General features: G+C 43.2%; 1 protein-coding gene across 1 annotated transcript; it reads right to left on the bottom strand.

The window, feature by feature from the left end:
• Nucleotides 1-1,205: 1,205 nt before the first annotated feature.
• gpr142 (G protein-coupled receptor 142) lies at nt 1,206-13,368 on the bottom strand. The gene is made up of 3 exons (XM_084341426.1): nt 13,213-13,368; nt 7,451-7,605; nt 1,206-5,761 (listed from the first exon to the last, which is right to left on the bottom strand). The coding sequence occupies exons 2-3, from the start codon at nt 7,587-7,589 to the stop codon at nt 4,803-4,805; spliced, it is 1,098 nt and encodes a 365-aa protein (XP_084197552.1). The 5' UTR covers nt 7,590-7,605; nt 13,213-13,368; the 3' UTR covers nt 1,206-4,802.
• Between the last annotated feature and the right edge of the window lie 6,456 nt (nt 13,369-19,824).

Raw genomic sequence — 19,824 nt, 5'->3', positions numbered from 1 at the left:
ATTGTTTTCTGTTTTCTTGCAGGTGTGTCCTGTCATGAACAGCCATCAATCTCAAACACATTGTGCAGCTTCAACCAAACAGGGGCCCATATCAAGTCTGAACAAATGTTTAGGCTTGGATAGAAATGTACCTATAGGTGGCGCTATAGCAATGAATTACAAATGTAACCTACTCAACAACTGACCCAGGTTTGAGTTTTATTTTAAAGTTAAAGAGTTCAGATCCTAAAGTTTCACCAAACGTGCAGCTGGATTTTAGGTAACTGTGTATAAATGATGAAAAAAACATCTACAATATTTCAGTTAAAACCCCTCAGTGTGATGGCTGATAGAGAAGCTATGAGGCTGTACTGTATGTGATGCTCTCAGGCGGTGTGAATCATAGGTCATGGCAAACTACAAATACAGGATTATATAAAAAAAACATGGCTGCTAGTCAAAGTTTCTGTAGACATGCAGCCATCATGGTGGTGTAAATACTTTAGTTCTTGAAGGAAATGAAATGGGTCAATGGTCAGTGCTGAATCTTCCTTATCTAATTGTTCTCTTTAAATTAAGCTTTGAGTCCTGACGGTATAAGTGAGGATTTTGGTGTGTTTGAGGCCCTGGTCAATGATTAAAGGAGCAGTCCACCCTGAAAAGCCTCCTCCAGTTTACACTCACTCACACGTGTTGCTCAACAGCTGATTCTTTCCTGCTTCATTTCCCTCAGCGAGCAGACAGCCTCTTGTTTGGTCATTCATTCTCTCTTTTCACCTCCTCCATATGGCTCTCACTGATGGAGTCTCTTTTAGCTTTTAGCTCTTCAGTCTTTGTAATTAAGTCCTCCACCTGCCCTGTGGAGCTGACAGGTTTTTCACTGGGGCTGAATTTCTCCGTCTGGCTCCTCCTGACTGTTTTTAGATATAAATCAGCGCCGTTTTCAGTGTCTGAGTCTGACCTCCCTCAACACCACAGTGTCTCATTCCTGAGCTCATCCCACATTACATCATCAGTGGAGGCAGTTCTCTTATTGACCCGTTCACTGTCTCCTTGAACCAAAACCCCAGAGAGACATTAAACCAGCGATCTGCTGCAGAGCATCCTTCATTCTGTAACCCTGCAAGGACGAATCGCTTGCTCCTGTTAATGTTTTCAGATCATCTGTATACATAATGTACTGCAGAGTAACCTGATATACAGCATCACAAGATAAACTGCACCAGTTCTGTGTTAAAACATTTATTTCCTCTTATATAAAACTCTTCTCAGTGCTCACAGACAGGATCATTCTGCTTTACAATTATACTTGTGACAAAAGAAAAATGAGAAATAATGTAAACAATGCACATAAAGATACTTTATCAACATGTTTATCATATTCAGCTCACTGCAGCAGAGAAACAAACTGACTTCTGACTGATCAGCCAAAGGATTCATGTCAGGTTGTTCACTATTTAGGTTAAAGTCAAACAAGTTAGTAAAGAAACACATTACTAAAGGGCTCTTCTTGTTGTTTTGTAGGCGTTTGCCGCAGATTTTCCAAGCTGTTATGTTCAAGGACACTCCGATATAATAATATAATACAAATTCTGAATGTTTCACAGCAGTCTCTGCAGCAACATCTTTTCAAAGAAACAATGTGCATCAGAAACCATCAGGGAAAGTGGATGGCGTCATTTTCTACGTTTAATTTGAAAATGTTTAAACTTCCTGCATCGATTAGTGTTGGACAATTATCCTGGGAAAATATGTTGCTAGTGAATGTCATGTTACTTCCTGCCTTGCTGCTGACTGGAATCATTTGTAATTTTAAACTGATTAAACAGAAGCTTATTAAAGCTTAAAGAAGCTTGAATGTTATTGTAGAGTTCAGACATTATCACAGGAGCAAACCACTGATGCTTTTCTGGGAAGGACTATTTGCAGGATATCGTTTGAGCGCTTCTTTGAACTGCTCGTGTGTTTCCTGTATTTAGACGCTTGTATCTGATGGGGTTCACTTGTCACTCTTTGTCTTTTCATTTGACGCCTCCAGACACCTGCTGAGCAGCATACATGACATAACCAGGTGTTTGAATAGGCACAAAGGACAGGTGGCAGGCACTCAGGGGATGTGGGGCTGCTGGGGTTTACCTGCTGTTCAGTGTCCTCACCCCCTCCTGGTCCCACCTCACGCCTCTCCATTAAACTTTAATCAAAGCCTGCACTCACGTCTCAGCCTTACATTATGCTCTCAACTGTTTATCCAGTCATCTCCTCGACCCCTGCCGTCTGAACCAGTGTAAGGTCGCCGCCGCTACACGCCCCCTCTCACCCCCCACTGTTACTGCCGGGCAGCAGGAGACATCTTCAAAGAAACGCTGCATATCTACATCAGCGGTCGGACTCTCAGAACTCAGTGTGGGACGACCGAGGGGCGACATGAGCGGTAGGACACGGGGACACACATGGGAGCTAACACAGTGTCTCACGGTTACAGTAAACAGTGAGGACCGTGAAGGGATGAGAGCAGGCAGGTGGCTGTACTGGAAACTTGAAAACCAAATGGGTGGTCAGAGGAGTAAATGGAAGAAGGATCTAAACTTTAACATGAGATGTGTATATATACTGTACTTGAGACTGCATTAAAGAATGTTTGAGATGATACAGAAAGATTTCACTGAAAGCTTTGGAATAACCTCAAATAAACAGCCGTGACGTCTTGTCGCCACAGAAAGATGTCATTCCTAACATGCTAGCAAACAACTGCTTGTAGAAGACACAGAGCAACGTTAGCATTCAGTCTGAGTCATGTTGTTTCCATCTGATGAACTGAAATCCAATATTAAGTTGTCTGTTTGCTCTGTTTTGGTCTCCACCATCTCCACCAGGGAAATATATGTCTCTTTAGCTGCTAAACGCTCCACTGTGTTCACCAGCCAGGGTTCTTACTACGTCTGATTGCTCTGTGGTGCTGGACAGGTAGAGTACAGAGGGTTTATCGGGGCTTGTTGGTAGAAAACAGAGGCCACAGGTAACGAGAACACTCAGACTGAACCATAAAATGACGTTAAACAGAAAAAATTTAGCTAAAAAATGCTAACAGCTCCCAAGAGCAACAGAGTTGGATGATGGTCTTTCTACATCCAACCTTTGTCTGTTTTCCTGTCCTTTTTCCTCCTCACCTGTGTTTCATTAGTTAATCACTCCTTTGGTTTGTTTAGCTTTTTAACTTGTTGTTTTCTGTTTTGTTGCCTGAATTTGGACCTTTTTCTGCTTTTTGGACTGCCTTTACTTTTTGTTTTTTTGTTTTCACTGCCTGCCGTTGTTGCTCACCTTTCGTATTTTTAGATTTCGTATTTTTTCTGTCGCTTTTGTTTTCTACCTGTCTCCCTCCGTCTGCATTTGGGTCATCTTTTGTATAACTCTGACAGGTTGAAGTCCTGATTTTCACAGCTACAGAGCCTGGGATGTTAATTTTACTTTCAAATTCTCCATATTCAGATAATACTTGCACAAAATCAAAGACAAGCTACAACTGTGCTATAAAAGCTGTCACTTAAAGCACAAGTTAAGACAACACCATCACAACAACAGATACCAAAAACACTGACAAATCCAGTAATTTACAACACGTGTTCATATCTTGCTCCACAGCATGTAAAATGTATGTTATATAAATACTTGTTAGACAATTATGACCAGTTCCTTGTCTAAATTGGCCTTAAATGTTGCTGCACTGTGTTATTTTAAAAATCAGGAGTTAATATTAAGACATTATCAGACTACAGTAAAAAGGCTCATTGTTCAGACGAGCAGTTTGACAGAACAAATTAGTGCTGCATGAAAAATCAAACTGACAGCGTGTCTCATTTTCCCAGAGGGCACTCATTAAAAATATATACATGTCAACAACAGATGGCTCAGTCAAAACTTCCAATCGCTTATGCAAATCAGCCGTTACAAGTTGAAGTGCAGATCTCAGCGCTGATGCGACACGTTTCCATCGAACTGCAATGATGTAACATGAAAAACTCCTGTTGCAGCAAATGGAAATGTACTCGCTGATGTCTGCGTGTGTGCCGGAGTTCTTGCGTGTGTTTGTGCAGACCATCAGGCTAATCTGAGGTTTGTTTAGCCAGAGCTGAGGCCGTGTTGGTGCTGTAGCCGAGGGTCTGTTTGAAGAGCGGGGTCTCCTCTCCTGCCGCTTCAACAGCAAGCTTTCATTTAAGGCTCCATCGAGTTGCGTTTCATGAAAAATAAACAGTCGCCTCAGCAGCTGCAGTGGAGGCGATTTCTTTGCTCGGTTGGCTGTGCTCAGCAGGGCGGGTTGTCTTTTGGACTTTTACACAACAGCAGAGAAAGCAGCCAGTTCAAATTAAGACTCGTATTTGCTGCTCCCAGAGTGGATATTATAGTCGGGTAATTAAAATAGATTGAATTAAAATGAATGTCACTTGACAAGTTAACTACTGATTTACTCACAGAGGAAACAGACTGTTTTTCTTTTCTTCTTTTCTCGTAACAATGTAAAAAAATATTCAGTCACTTTACGACCATGTATGGAAAAGAAAGAATACCAAAAACCTACGTTTATTTTGACAAAAAATAAATACGCTGTCGTTATATCTGATTTACACGGACACACAACGACCGGTGACATAATATAATACAAAAAACATACTTCTTGTGAGTTCATTTGAGGCCCCTTGAGAAAACCCTGGGGCTGACTGGCAGCTGTCCACGGTCGTAGCTGGAACGGAGTGCTCGTCCCTGGGGTCAGAAGTGCTCGGGGACCGTGGGATGATGGGTGTTTTGGATTAAGTCGAGGGGGCGCCGGGTCAAGAGGGCTTTCTGGCTCTGCGAGGTGACAGGGGGGTGGAGTCCCGCTGAGAGCGCTTGTTGTTCCCACTGTACAGAGAGGAGATGGAGGCGTTGGTGGGGGCCTGCTGTTGCGGCAGAGCGCGGCGAGGATACAGAGGGCCCCCCCTGAGCAGCACGACGTCCCGCACGGCGCTGCGGAAAGGCTTACTGACGAAGCAGTAGAGGAAGAAGTTCACAGCCGTGTTGAGCATGGCCAGCATGTTGGACAGGTCGTACGCCAGGTGGACGCGCCAGTCGCTGTGAACTGAGGACACGTACAGGTGGTAGATGACCACGACTGTCCTGGGAGCCCACAGCACTGAGAACACAGAGGTGATGGCGAGTAGCATGGCCGTGGTTTTCCCCAGTCGGCGAGGAGGCGCAGACTTCGGTCCACGCTCCTCCTCGCATCGCTGCTGCCTCTGCCTCACCCTCAGTGTGTGGATTATCAGAGAGTTCAGCACCAAGAAGATGCTGCAGGGCAGGAAGTAGATGATGGTCACATGAGTCCATATGAGGACGGTGTCCAGCGCCGTGGGCGGGTGGCTGTTCCTCCACATGTCCGACCACCAGAAGAAGGGCACGCCCGATACGAGCGATAGCGCCAGGACCATTGCGATGATCTTCCTGGCCCGGGCTGGGTAGCTGATCTGGCGGTGGAGGAGGGGGTGGCACAGCGCCACGTAGCGGTCCACAGTGAGGGGTACGGTGGACCAGATGGAGGCGTGGTTGGCGGCAAACTCGGCAGCGCTGACAGAGTGCAGCAGGAGTGCAGGGACGTCACGGTGAAACACTGCCGTCTCCAGCAGGAAGCCGACAAAGATGATGAATAGCTGGGAGAGAATATCAGAGCCGGTCACGGCCAACAGGTAGTAGTACAGAGTCTTCTTAGTGCGGCACGCCAGTCTGGACAACGCCACTGCTGTGAGGATGTTCACTGACAGAAACAAAGACAAAGAAATAAAGGGGAAGATTAGATCGTATTATCTGCATGTCTTCATTTTATTCCACATGGTTTGTAATTCCTTAAAATGCACATACTGCTCTGCCCATCAACATTCCTCAGGGAAGGGAAGGGAAAATACAATATCTACAAATAAAATGCCAGTTGTCTTGTGTATTTGAACTTGTTCGTATGTCTGTTTTTGCTTCATGTGCGTATGTCACTAGCTTTAGCTCAAAGATTAGCTAGCCAAAGTACAGTTACTGCAATTTAACAGCTCAAAACGTATCACCAATGTAACCGGCAGCTGGTTCTCTTTGCTAGTTTTTGCTGTAGCTAGCTACTGTTAGCTTATACGTTGCGTTAGCCATGGAGGTAGTGTCCCTATTAGCTGACTGAAGTCTGCCTGGACCATGGCGTTGTTTCACGGCTTGACACTGAACTGGTACTGAACATGCTTCAGACCGACAGAGCCAATGGGATACAGTATGGAGGTGATTTACAGCAGCTCTGACCAGGACTGTGACTCCAGGGACAAGAAGACATCACACTCATGGACGAGAGAGGCATGCAGCAAGAGAGAATTGGGGGAAACGGTGTGTAGGGCTGGAATATTTTAAGATTTTACTCTGTGAATTGAGGATTTATTTGGACCAAACCAGAGGTGATGGTGGAAAGACGAACCAAGACTGTTAAGGTGAGTTTGATTTAGTTTGCGTCCAGTTTGAATGATGTGTTTTTAGGATGAGTTAATGATACAAGTTGGTCTTAGTCTGGTAAAAGGGAGACATTTGAATTCACATGGTGTATGGCTGTATTTTTCTGTTTGATAAGAAGTAAAAATATTTACTTTCTTGACATTTTGTGAGTTGGGGTGCCTTCATGGGAGAAGAATCTTAGCAGCGTACGTTATAAACTGCTGATTTAGTTTGTCTCCATGGAGCACATTTAACAGTTTCTACTGTATCTACCATCTGTTTTTCTTCAACATCTTGTCAACAGCAGAATATTTTGACTGCGGCTGTTTGGATAACCAGCCTTCAGACCCTGTCACGCATCTAGCTGTTGACTCTGGCCCACTGGCCTTTACTTTTATGTCCCTTTGGGGACAATTACGTGACGCATCTGGATTCTCTGGTGACACGTCTGCTTGAGTCGAACAGCCTGAATCCCCGCTGGATCAATACGAAATGACCGCCATCGACTCGTAGACGAGAGATGTTAATGAGAGCAGGTGAGCGGTGTCTGTCAGGGTGACAGCTGGCTGGACGGGTTGATGGATGAGTTCTCATAACTCAAACCAATTATCAGATGATTAGATTGTTTTAACCTGTGAAGAGGGCCATCAGTGCTCCAGCTGGTCCATTACAGCGCTGTAATGTAGCTCTAACTCACTGCTGTATTGATCTCTTCTTTCTTGTGCAGCTCCCACTTGTTATAAATAGATATCAATGCAGTGACTCAAACTGTAATCAGTTTACACTCTGACTGAGGTTTAGTGCAGATGCAGCTAATAAAATCATGATGTGCATCGTTAATATTCTGACCTTAAAACATCAGCTCAACTACACAACAAAATGATATATTTTACTCACATGCAGGAGGTTTTTCTGCTCAGAGATTATTGAGTTTGGAGGCAGAAGAAAGAAAGCTGCAAGAGTAGAAACCACTCCGCATGCGTACCTGGCACTCCGACACAGAGCAGGATGCTGTAGTAGATGACGGGGATGAAGCCCAGGACACATTTGGACTTCTGCAGCTCCTCGGGTTTCAGGCCCAGCTCCCGGTGGCCGGACGCCGTCACATTGGGCCAGTCGATCATGACCTTGGCGCTTCCCCTGGAAAATTAGGTCGACACAGAGAAATGTTTATGAATCAGAGTCAGTAGATTATTGTGTGTATCACAGCCTGATGTATCTTCTTCCTCTGTGCAGAAGAGCTCCATCGTTGAAAACACATCGACGATCCACACTGTTACTCACTACAGCACCAAATGTGGATTAATCCGCCACTGAAAATAGTACCCAACAAATGCACTATTGCCTCCTGCATCTGTTTTAGGAACGTATTGAGCACTTTTTATTTGAAATATATATTTGTGGCCTGTTTCTCAAGTTTGACGTCTTCAGTTGGGGCTTGAGGCAACATGGAAACATGTGGTGGTAGCAGAGTAGGATTGTATGAAAGTACTGAAAGATGGATGAACATGACCTTACTCATATAACATATATACCAATATATGAAGATGCATGGTGTTTATATATACTGCCAGTCTGTTATGATGATATCAGAAACTCATCAGGTGACGATGATCGATGCAACACCGGAGCTGTTTGCTGTTGGTCAGAGATAAACTGTGGAAACAGTCAGTAAACCCACTGAGTTTGGATTCAGTCGATTAAACTGCAGCTCCACAACAACAGATGGGCTGACAGCGATGACCCCCATCACCCTCCCCTCAAGTCATTATCGTCCCGTCTCCCCACCTCACCTTTTCACCTGGGAGCCATCCATCCTGTTTTTCTGCATCTGTCTCTTTCCTGTCTGCTCTCCTAATTCACTCCACTCATCCGTGAAGCCATATTTGGACTGCGTTATCTCTCAAGCTCTCAGTGGCAAAACCATTTGTAGGATGCTGAACCAACATAAACATCATCAGGGCGTCACGTTCGCCCACTCTCTGGAGCTGGTATCCTGATGTGAGCCGGGTCCTGACAGTTGGTCCTGTTTAGTTACTGCCATTGTAAAGGCAATTTCAGCGCCAGAACCCTGCATGCGTTTCATCTGACGGGCACATTTTATGGCCTGTGGCAGGAATGTGGTCGTAAAATTGGACAGCATTAAATATCTGAGTGCTCGGCTGATTTAATTCACCTGGGCACTATAAACATGAGGCACGGATCGAAAAACAATCATCTACCTCAGCGGTGTCATTCGGCTGAGTTATAGGACGGCTGCCTGAAAGCAGCATGTCACACTCTGTTTTATGAACGATGGGGAAGTTGAGTGAGATCACGTGAGAGTTCACAGACAGAGTGAGACGTCTGTCACTGGAGACGACCACATGACAACTTCCCACAGCTTCTATAATTGGCTCCTCGATTGACGACCGCAGTCAAAGGCACCTGAAGGTCTTCACATGCTCTGTTACCTGGTAAACGACAGTCTGAGCGGTGGATTTTAATTGTTCTATCTGATTTCTACGCTATTGTTTAATCCCTGTTAAGGATTTAACTGATATGATTACATTTAGCCATTTATAGCCTCTATTAGTGTTGGACTTTGTTGGCCCAGTTGTTGAATAATGACAGACGGGAACTCTTACATATTATTAATGATTAATCGATAATAAATTGACAAGGCAGAAGACTATAAATTAAAGAAATTGCTATTGATTAAAGTTCCATTTACAAGCCGTTCTTGAGCTTTTGAATGTGAATCCAAATTTAAATTTTGCAGCACTTTAAGGGAGGATGTATGATATTGAAATTTGGCCAATATTCAATATTTACAGAGTCAGTTTGGCTCATTGCTGATGCCGATATATGCACATATTTTTTTCCACTTGATTGCAGAGAACATCAAGTCCTTCCTGCAGTGGGATTAACATGTTATCATGTTATTATGCCGACTCTTATCGTGATGTTTCCCTGGCGGGTGCAGACATACAATTCTTGTGTGAACATATAAAATGTTCCCCTTTCACTGGGCATAACAACATAACTACTTAGTCAAGTGTTCACGTTGTGTAATGTGTAAAAACGTATAAAAGCGGCATCTCAACAGCTGAAATGGACATTTCATCTCATTTTAAAGGAACAGTTCACCAAAAAATGAAAAGTCAGTCATTATCTCCTCCGCAGCATGCTGATGGAAAGTCAGGTGAAGTTTCGTAGTCCACAAAACATTTCTGGAGCTTCACAGCAAAACAGTGTTGCAACGTTCTCCTTAACAACTGAAGTAGACATAAAATGGGTCCACACAGCTGGTTCTGGAGTAATCCAGGGCTCTGGAAGCCCTGAGATCACAAATGCATCTGAAAAGACGTTATTTACACCCTTCTTTCAGCTGAAATCTTCACTTTAGCTGCAGCTTAAAGTGTCAGGGATCAAACTGAACGCCATTGTGCAGAAATACAGCCTGATTCTTAAATTAGTCAGGAATGCTTCAGTGGATTTAAGAATGATAGAGAAAGAAGATAAACACTTCTACTCAACCTGTAAACCAGCAGGTCCGTGCAGCGCTCAGGAAAGAAATGGAAAATTGAATATCCACAATTTCAACTTCCATCTGCTGATCAGAGGCATGTTATATGATCTCGTAGTCCATTCGATTATTTTGTCAGCTGACGTTTTCAAGGTCAAGAACTAGAAAAATAGTCAGTCACTCAGAATAAAAACCAACTGACGCCGGCGTCTGTTTGAAAAAAAGGAAGTCAGACAGTTTATGTGTTGCAGTGTAATAAAACACTACATGCTGGTCGAAGTCAGGACAGAACATCACTCTGCTGTAATGTTCCTGTCTGAGACTTAATCTGTAGAGCTGATGTATTCGTCTCAGCTGTGATACGTGTTGCGATAAGAGAGTCATTATCACACTACAGGCTCCCAGTGTTCTGGATCTAAGACTTAAATTCCCGACCCTTCTTAGTTTTTTCCACTCGAAGGCATTCATGCTGTTTTGTTTATCAATAAAACCTCTCTCATATTTCACTCTTTGTTATGTAACGACATCCCCCGTGCTGAGATAGGATGTCCTATACAGTATTAATAGGCGCTCAGCTCCCACAGGAGGCGAAGTGCAGACATATATTCATCCCCACGGAGTTTGACCTAAGAGAGGAACACACTTCTTTTCCGCTGCGCTTTGTGTTTACGCGCAAGAGGTGCAAATAATCTGTTATAACTGTATGATGTAATAATAAATTGTCTTTCTTTGCAGCAAAAGAAGTAAAAGTGTCTTGTCTACAAAGTGAAAAGCACCTGTCCCAATTTGCTAAAGCTTAAGGTGACGTCTCCAAATTGTTTATTTCGTCTGAAGAAAGCAGAAAATGCCAAATATTCAGATTTAAGAAGCTGAAAGTCGTGAATTTAACAAAACTGACCCTGTTTTCTTGCACTTGTTACGTTATTTGCTGCGGCAAGCACCACTGCAGCAAGTAAATGTTGCTGTTCTGCACAAAAACACAGCCCGAAGCCAACTAAAATATCCTTCGAGCAGCACTAATGCATACAAAAACCGGCTCAACCGGCTTCTGCAGACCTGTAAGAGTGACATTAGTGTCTTTCAGACACCTGATCGGTTTCCTCTCGTGCCTCCTCACAGGAGCAGCAGTGAGACAGATGATCGTTATGAATGAGAGGGTTGTGAGGGAGAAAAACACGGCACGAGGGAACAATAAATACACTGAGTGATCAATATCTCTGCAGCCACTTCTTCGAGGTCGAGCAAATGAAATCTTCAAGCCTGGAGAGCTCTCTGCCTCCTCTTCATCACCGTCTTCCTGACGTCGCGTTGGGTCCCTCGAGTGCTACAGACTCTGAGTGTGGATTGAGCTGTTCTCACTTCAGGGGTGTTTCATTAAATCCTGTCTCAGGCTGTTGCAGCCGTCTGACACCGGGGAAATGAGGGGTATTGACGTGACAACAGAATAGACAGGTCATTTTGCTTCTGTCAGAATCGGGCCTAAAGGACATCGACTTCAACCCCATCAGAGGGCCGAGGCATGTTTCTGATTAAGACGATCTTCCCAGGGTCAAGATGCAGCTGGAGGCTATAGGATGCAGCTCTGCAGGGGGTTCAGTGCCCAGGAAGCTCAGCTGAACTTTATCTCTGCTCCACTGAGTCCTCTTAATTATTCATAAAGAGACGGTGCACCTGAAACAACAGGGCTGCCAGCACAACAGCACAGCAAACATATCGCTGTTCACATGAGAGCGAGGAGGAAGCGTTTCTGAGGAGAGTGAGAGCTACTTTAGGTTTTTATCCTGGAAGCAGGAGAACAGGTTCTTGATATGTCTTAATGCGGCTCAAATGGAAATCGATGGCTGACAGGAAACACAAGAATCCGGCTTCGAATGAATTTCTCTCATCGTGTTCGAATCTCAATCCTGAGGCCAGAATCCTGACATGCGGTCAGTGTTGTTAGGAAGACGCAGTCCAGAAGCATTCTGGCACCAGAAACTACAGACTGAGATGATGACGAATGTTTCTTTCTTAGAAAATTAAGGGGGGTGAAATAACAAGAAAACACTCACAGTGAATGAGTCAAAGTGAATACTATGAAAGGAACAGTTCACCCAAAAATGAGAATCCATACAGTTCATTTCAGTGTAATCCAAGTCTCTAGAGGCCTTGATCCCTAATTGATTTGTAAAAAAAAGTCATTTACACCCTTTTTAAACTATTGAACCCTGATTCTTTCTTAATTAGCTGAAGTTACATTAAAAAAAATCTACTTCATAGCATCACATTTACTGTATATTTGTTCCATCTTTTAAAGAAAGTACATTAATTTGCCATCTTCCTGAAGGATTAGCTAAGAAGACCCACACAACTGTCATGCAGCTGGTTAGCCTAGCTTAGAATAAATACGTGAATACGTGAAGATTAGCTAAATGATCATGTTGTATCATGTTTGTTTAATGAACAGTGGAGAGTGGACACAGCCAGGCTAGTTGTTTCTCAAGCTAAGCTAACCAACTGCCGGAGGTAGCTTCATATAAACTCTCAGCAAGGTAGCGAATGAACGAATTACAATTTCCCTTCAATTAAGAAAAAAAACACTGTTTTAAGAGGTTAAAGCCAAAATCTTTATTGTAGAAAACAAGGGTGTAAATACACATCTTCTCAAATCAATTTGGGATCTCAGGAGACTTGGAAAATGCCAGAAAAGCTGTATGGAGCCATCTGATGTTTATTTCCCAGCTACTTCAGTTGTATAGGAGAACGCTGTTTTGCTGTGAAGCTCCAGAAATGTTTTGAGGACAACGAAACTTCACCTGACTTTCCATCAGCATGGAACCTGGTGAACTATTCCTTTAACAGAGTTTAATTGGAAGCTTTTTCTTGATATTTCAGCCCCCGACTCCTCTAAGACAAAACACATTTGTCATCATAATTTTCTGTAATTTCTGGTGCCAAGATGCACTTCTGGATTCTGTCTGCCATCGGCATGAGAGTGAGTAGATAATGACTCAATTTTCATTTTTTCCCCCTCTTTAATATTCCAATAAAACTTCAAGACAGTGTCAATTATGAAACAACTCACTGTGTGAGTAAGTCCAGGCTCATTTCATAGCTTCCTTAAATAACTCTTTCTTGCACCAACATCTGAAGTCCATGATCTGTAACTGATTGCACAAGAAAAAGCATCTCACACACTCAGAACAAACTGAGTTTTCTTTGGCTTTTGTTTGCCCTTCTATGGTCAGTCTCACTCTTACCTTTACATCCAGCGTTCACTCGACTCTCCACCTGCGATCCAGCCGCTCCTCTGCGCCGTCGTTCCCCCAGAGGCTCCTACAGAGTCCCCGACATCGCCGCTGGACGGAGAAGAGGAGGAAGAGGAGGAGGAGGAGAAGGAGAAGTGGAGTCCAGGCAGCCGGTACATCACTGCAACGAGTGAGCAGAGGGAGAGGGGAGAAAATGAGGCAGAGGGGAGTGTAGATGTGGGGAGGGTGAGGGAGGGGAGGAGAGGAGAGGGAGGGATTGATGAGGTGAATGAGGGAGGAGATCAGAAGAAACTGAGAGAGAAAAGAGGAAAAACTGATGGAAAACTTCATTCAGTCTGACAGGAAATAAAAGTGGAAATTTGCCTCCGGCTGCGTTCCAAACTCCGTATTCACTTTTTGGAAAAGTGACAAAATAAATATACAAAAATGTGTCAGTACGCAGGCTGATGCAGCGCCCAAATCTCACATGAACATACTGTATTTATTAAGAACTAATTGCCATAGTGTACTTTGTATTGCACCAGAATACAAGAAATCCACTGCATCTTCGCAACAGGTAATATTAAAGATGCGCTATGTAGTTTTGGGGAGGAAACTTTTATCTTAAATGAAACATCTTCATTGATTGATTTTCGTTACTAATTAAACAAAATAATCTTATAATCTATCTTCAGACTGCTTTTTCGGGACCTTATTTCCCTCTGAGGACAGATTATTCATTAAGTTATTAAAGATATTCATCAAATAAATACCTATGAGTTTGTATCATTACCTATTTAAGGTGCAATATGTAAGAATTGGCCAAGAATTGCCTCAGCTGTTGTAGTCATACTCAAAACAAACAGGGGGCAGCACATGTGGGCAGGAATGTGTAAATCAAGTTTGTCAATAGTTGTGTCAATAGATGTCTCTCAAAACCACAAATGTCACCTTGATGATGGCGAACCTTGAATGTCCGTACAACCTTCAATGCCAATCCATCCCGTAAATGTTGAGATATTTCACCTCGGCATGGCTAAAAGTATACTGTAAACAGCTGTAATGCAGACCAGAGAATTCAAACTTGGTTTTTGAGTCTGTTGCTGGTAGAAACTGTTGTCTCACAGTTCAATGCACAGACAAAACCGAGGAGCTTTTGGACAACAAAGAAGAAGTACTAAATCTCTGGGGAAACCACAGCTTGAAGGTTCACTGTTGACCTTGGAGAAAGCAGCTAACTGCACCCACTGATGATGATGATGATGAGGACCACCATATGTTGCTGACAGCTCAGGAAAAAACAAGTTAGTAATCATCCAACCTGCCAGCACTCCCGATTTTCACGGTTGCTCCCCTGTATCAAAGTCGTCTCCAACGACTCCTCTGGTTTTGCTGTTTCTCCAAGAAATACTCACGTAATCAACACAGATCCAGAAGTTTGACAGATCATTTATGAAACACAGTCTACACACATACAATCAATCAATCCATTATTTAAACTTTCCTCCTAAAGGTCAGATAAGAAGATCCACACAACTGTTGTGCATGTGCGGCTCATTTTAAGCGAACGTCAGCGGCTTAGAACGAATATATCTGACAGATTGTGATTGAAACCTGGGATTTGTATTTACGACAGTTGTGTTGCTGCATAATGTTTCTTTAAAAGTAAAATCTATCTCTACATATTACACACAGACCTCGCAGGCAATATTTAGCATGGTAATGGGACAGATTGTTGGTGTTGGCTGCCGTCTGCATCGGCTTCACTGAGCTCTCAGAGGGATAAACCGAAAAGTATTGGTCCGTCGTGGGGTCCAACTTCTTGTCCCCAAACAGACGATGTGTCCCCGTGATGTGTGTTTATGATTATCTGCTTACATCGTGATTAGCACAAGTAAACACACACACACACACACACACACTGACAACAGGCGGCAACCAAAGAATAACGACATCCAGCAGCAGCAGCTTCCTAATTTCTCGTATGTATTCTGAACAGCAGTTGAAACTAACGCAATTACCAGCGAGGAAATAAGATCAGTGGATCTGGGAGCCGAGTTGTTGTTTTGCACAAGACAAATGTGTCCTTAATTTAGCTAAACCCTTCGAGAAAACACGTCTCACGGCTGCAAATTTGTTGACGATAGCGCAGCTCCAAAGCAAACAGGAGACTAAAGGGAGCAGATTTAAAGAAGTGATTCATCCGTCAGTTCCAACTGTTGACGAACCATTTACAAACCAGAGGCCTACGTGAGCTCGCTGCAACCCAGCTTGGCTTCCTTCACCCTGCAGCTGCAGATCATTTTAATGTGTTTATTTGACGTACAGTGTTGTACCTCCGACCTGACGCTGCAGCGGGGGTCACTCAGGCTAACGATGAAACCTCGGCCATCGACGATCACGCGGAGCCGTGACTCGTCATTGATCGGACCTGTTAGACTGGAGGCAGATGATGCGGAGGGAATAAATAATGATCAGGCCGGATTAAAGCTTCATGTTTTCTGATTTATGAGAGTGATTCAGAAGTTCATATTCATCACCACGGTCAACAGGAATCTTCCTTTTATGGAGACGAATCACCTTAAGAAACCCCAGAGTGTCACAGAGGCAGTACGCTGCCTTAAAAAGTAAGTTGTGGTTTTGTGACTATTTAATTTGTGCCTTCAAATGTTCGCTCTGCCGTGCAGCACAAGAACAACAATGCTATTAACCTGAGACCTGTCAGCTTTAGCATCTGTTTTTTTTCCGTGGTTGGCACTGATGTCATGAACTGTATGTAGCCATCGAATGCTCATGGGCCAGACACATTAAAAACTGAGCCAGACGATTCACGCTAAGTCGAATCAAAGAATTAACTTTGTTGGTTAGTGATAGCAGACTCGGGTTAGCTTACAAAAATACATCATCGCTACACCGCCTTATAGGGTTTGATAAAAATGTCAGGGTCAGAGCCAATCAGAGGCAGAGTAGAGCCACAGAATCTGGGCGGGGAAAGAAACGACACCGAGAATCAGACTAATGAGCCCTCAGAACGACGGCACGGCACCACAAACTCTGCCAGGAACAACTGGTATTTCAACCAGGAAAATCAGGATTTCCACAAAACTTGTCACATCACATTCTTACTAGCTGACCTAAATGTCGCGTCATGTGGCGGTGACAGTGATGGAGTTACCGGTGAGAAGGACGCCAAGCCAGCGACCGCAGTTTCGACTTTGGCACAATTTTCAGCCGTTAGAACTGACGTTTCTGATGGGAAGTCGGGCCATCGTCAGCAGCTATGCTTTTGGCAACCAGGATGTTTTAAGCCAAACATGATCTTTTCCAAAGAAAAACTGAAAGTTGAACCTAAAGAAACGTTAAAATTTAACTTTGCCAACATTTATTCCTGCGATTGGGCTGAAAATAAAGGTAGAGCTTGATGATGGGCGTGGTGAGCACTGAAGAGTCATGCATACTTAAACCAGTGCACCTGTTTTAAAGAAGTACTCGTTTACTTGTCTTTCTTTTTTACTTTTAAATAAGGAAATATAGAAACCACAGCTCCACGATTTGAGGAATTTACTTCAGTAGTGACACACAGGCTTTCAGGTGAAAAACTACCAATTGTAAAAAAAAACCTATTGGTTCCTTTCACTGTTAAAGATATTTCTGATATTCTGTATTTTTTCTTACTGTCAATAAATCCCATGAAAAGACAGAAAACCAACATGTGAGACACTAAAGCATTCTTGGTTTATAGGATTTGTTGATCATAACAAATAAACAGAATTACTCCTGTCATATCCTTTAAATTATTGATAGCATTTATTAGTATGTTTTCTTGTGAAGGATCTCATGCTCCTCTGCAGGTCTAAGTTTAAAAATCAAACTTTTTCGAACCTGAAATGATTTCCTCCCAGTAAGCCCCAGCCGTCAGATAAATATAAGGATAGAAAGTCGCCCATCGCCATAAATGTGTGAGTCAATGTACTTAGTTGCTTCCCACCTCTGACAACAACTGTAGATTCACACCAGGAGGTTTTAATTAAACATATAATGACCGTCTCTGTAGAGGACGAATAACTCATGGAGCCAATTTCACGCCTGCGTAATCAATCGGCAACCCAGATTTACAGTCAGCGTCTAATCGCCCTACATTCAGCTCGTCCTTCAGAAAACAACCAGCAGTGAAAAACAAATCTTCCCGTGCAGCCGGAGTGACTGGAAAAAAGAGAAAGGGAGAGCTGATGGAGCTGCTGCTGCAGAGAGATAAACTGATGCCGAGGCAGAGCTCCTCTGTCAGGTCACCTCAGTCTGGACGGCGGCCATAACCTCAGCTCTCCAAACTGTCACTCTGTGCAGCTTTCAACCAATCAGAGCCTCCGCGGCTGAAACACGAGCAGCTCTCCAGACGATCGCAGTCATCTTATCTCCGATCGGACACAATCATCATGACTTCATGCTCTCTATCTGACGGCTAATCCTGCTGAAAATCTCAGAATCTTGTTTTTAAAGTTTGAACTCAGTTGTAAAAGTGGTATTTTTGTCTTTTGAGTGCAAATAAAGGTTAAGAACATAAAGATTTGCTTTCTCTTAGCTGTATTTATGTATTTGTTGTACACTTACAAGTGTTTTCTGTTGAGATAATGCTGTGCTCATGCTTTGGTTAGGTTTAGGCTCAAAACACACTTGGTAAGGGCGAGAACAAGATCACGTTTTGGCTTAAAATACCTGGTTCGCTCGCAACAATCACAGCTGGAAAATGTCTCGAGGTCCCGTCAAAAGATCTGGTTTTGTTGCCACTAACGCAGCTGACGTCTCGCTCTTCCAAATGTTCGAACGCCGCCTCAGACGGCGGCCTCTGGTTCGGCACCCTTCTCGCCCATGTCATTCTGTGACCGGACCGGATTGTTTAATTGGTCTCTCATGTTAATTGTACAAACTCTGCCATGAAATATCTCGAGGTTATCTCGTCGACTGATGCCGTATTTCATCATTACTGTTTCGAATCATACCAGAGCAGTGAGTCTCTGGCGCTGATGCTTCATCATTCTCTCAGTTAAGACCTGGATTTGACTGTTTCTGGTAAAACAAACAAGCTCCAATGGTTTTTATGTGATTACCTCCTCAGTGTTCATTCCATGTGATTACAGAGCATCAGTCAGCATTCGGTCTGAAATGGACGAAACAATCAGCGTGCATTAACAAAACGACTGAGGCTTAAACTCTTAGATAAAGATACAAAACTGCCAAGTTGTTGGTGAGTAAAGTCCACAAAGCAGCAAGAGAGAAGATGATGTGGAGCTTGTTCGTGCAGAAAAGAGGAAAACTGAAGAATTATCTCCATGTTGTTGGTTTTTATTGATTTCTAAAAAAAAAAAATGAATGAAGAAATACAACTCTCAAGACTTGTGGTACAGTTTTATAAACGTTCTTTGTTTTTTTATTATGGTGGAGCAGGTGACACTCAGGTTTGATTGGTTTGTGTGTTTGAATGTTTTCTTGTTGTTCTTTCCTTGTTTCCTTTTTATTTAAAGTTTTCAGATATGTTTTTGTTGTCTTGCATTCACATTGTGTGTCTTGTCTCTCAGAGAAAATTATTTAAAAATGTGTTTTGAAAAAGAACAATAACTCACATTAGCTCTCACATGCTCGTATCTGTGATGTCTCAGAGTGAAGAGCTGCTATCTGTCTCAGATACAGTTTATTGGCTGGATCCTGACTGCTGCTGACGTGCAGCCTGTCTGACCTCCAGTGGACATGACATGTTAATACAACTTTGTGTGTCTTTACAGTTGATGGATGATGAACCCATTGACTGGTGAAACACACCCAGGCATGGAAATTACGCAGCATCACCAGAATGTCGTTAAAGGGTGAGTTCACACAGATAACTAAGACACATATTCACCAACCTCTCGTAGAATGAAGTCAGGCAGATGTTTTTGGTGTTATGTTTTGAGACAGTTTCAATAGTTCCACTGAAAATTGGATCAAAATTTAATTTTACAATCCTGTGAGTGCCACTAATGAAAGTCCACCCACTTTTGTCCCTTGCATTGGAAGAAATGTCACAAATATCTAAAATTCTGGACACACAAAAGAAAACCATCGTGATCAGTGAATACCTGAAGTAAAGGAGCAAGTATGAGTTTCTTTGTAATTTGTGTGAATTAAACATTAAAGGAAGTAAAGGCCAGAAGTTCAAACATTGGAACAACACTGAGCAACTCTTACTTCCAAACATGTGGTTGTAAATGTAATATTTGACGTTTTTCAAGCTGAACCTTAAAGGAACAGTTCACCCAAAAATGAAAATCCAATCATCATCTCCTCCCCTCCATATTGGGAAAGTCAGGTGAAGTCCACAAAACATTTCAGTTCTTTCCATCGGCATAAGGGTGAGGAGATAATGACTGAACTTTCATATTTGGGGGGGACTGCTCCTTTAAGTGAAGTGTGCCTTTGCACACAGCAGGACTGACCTGTTGGCTCACAGCCAGACGCAGTGACATAAATCCATCCAGAGTCAGACCGGGAGAGAAGAACCCGTCCTGCGGGATCACCATCGACTCTGACGCACGTGATGGCAGGCACACGCTGACATGACACCACCAAACACATCACACGCAGGACGGACAT

This window comes from Pagrus pagrus (assembly GCF_965226575.1).
Source record: "Pagrus pagrus genome assembly, chromosome: 21".
In the NCBI taxonomy this organism is placed as follows: Eukaryota; Metazoa; Chordata; class Actinopteri; order Spariformes; family Sparidae; genus Pagrus; species Pagrus pagrus.
Note: the sequence above shows the minus strand (reverse complement) of the source record. Positions and strands in the feature narration are given on the sequence as shown.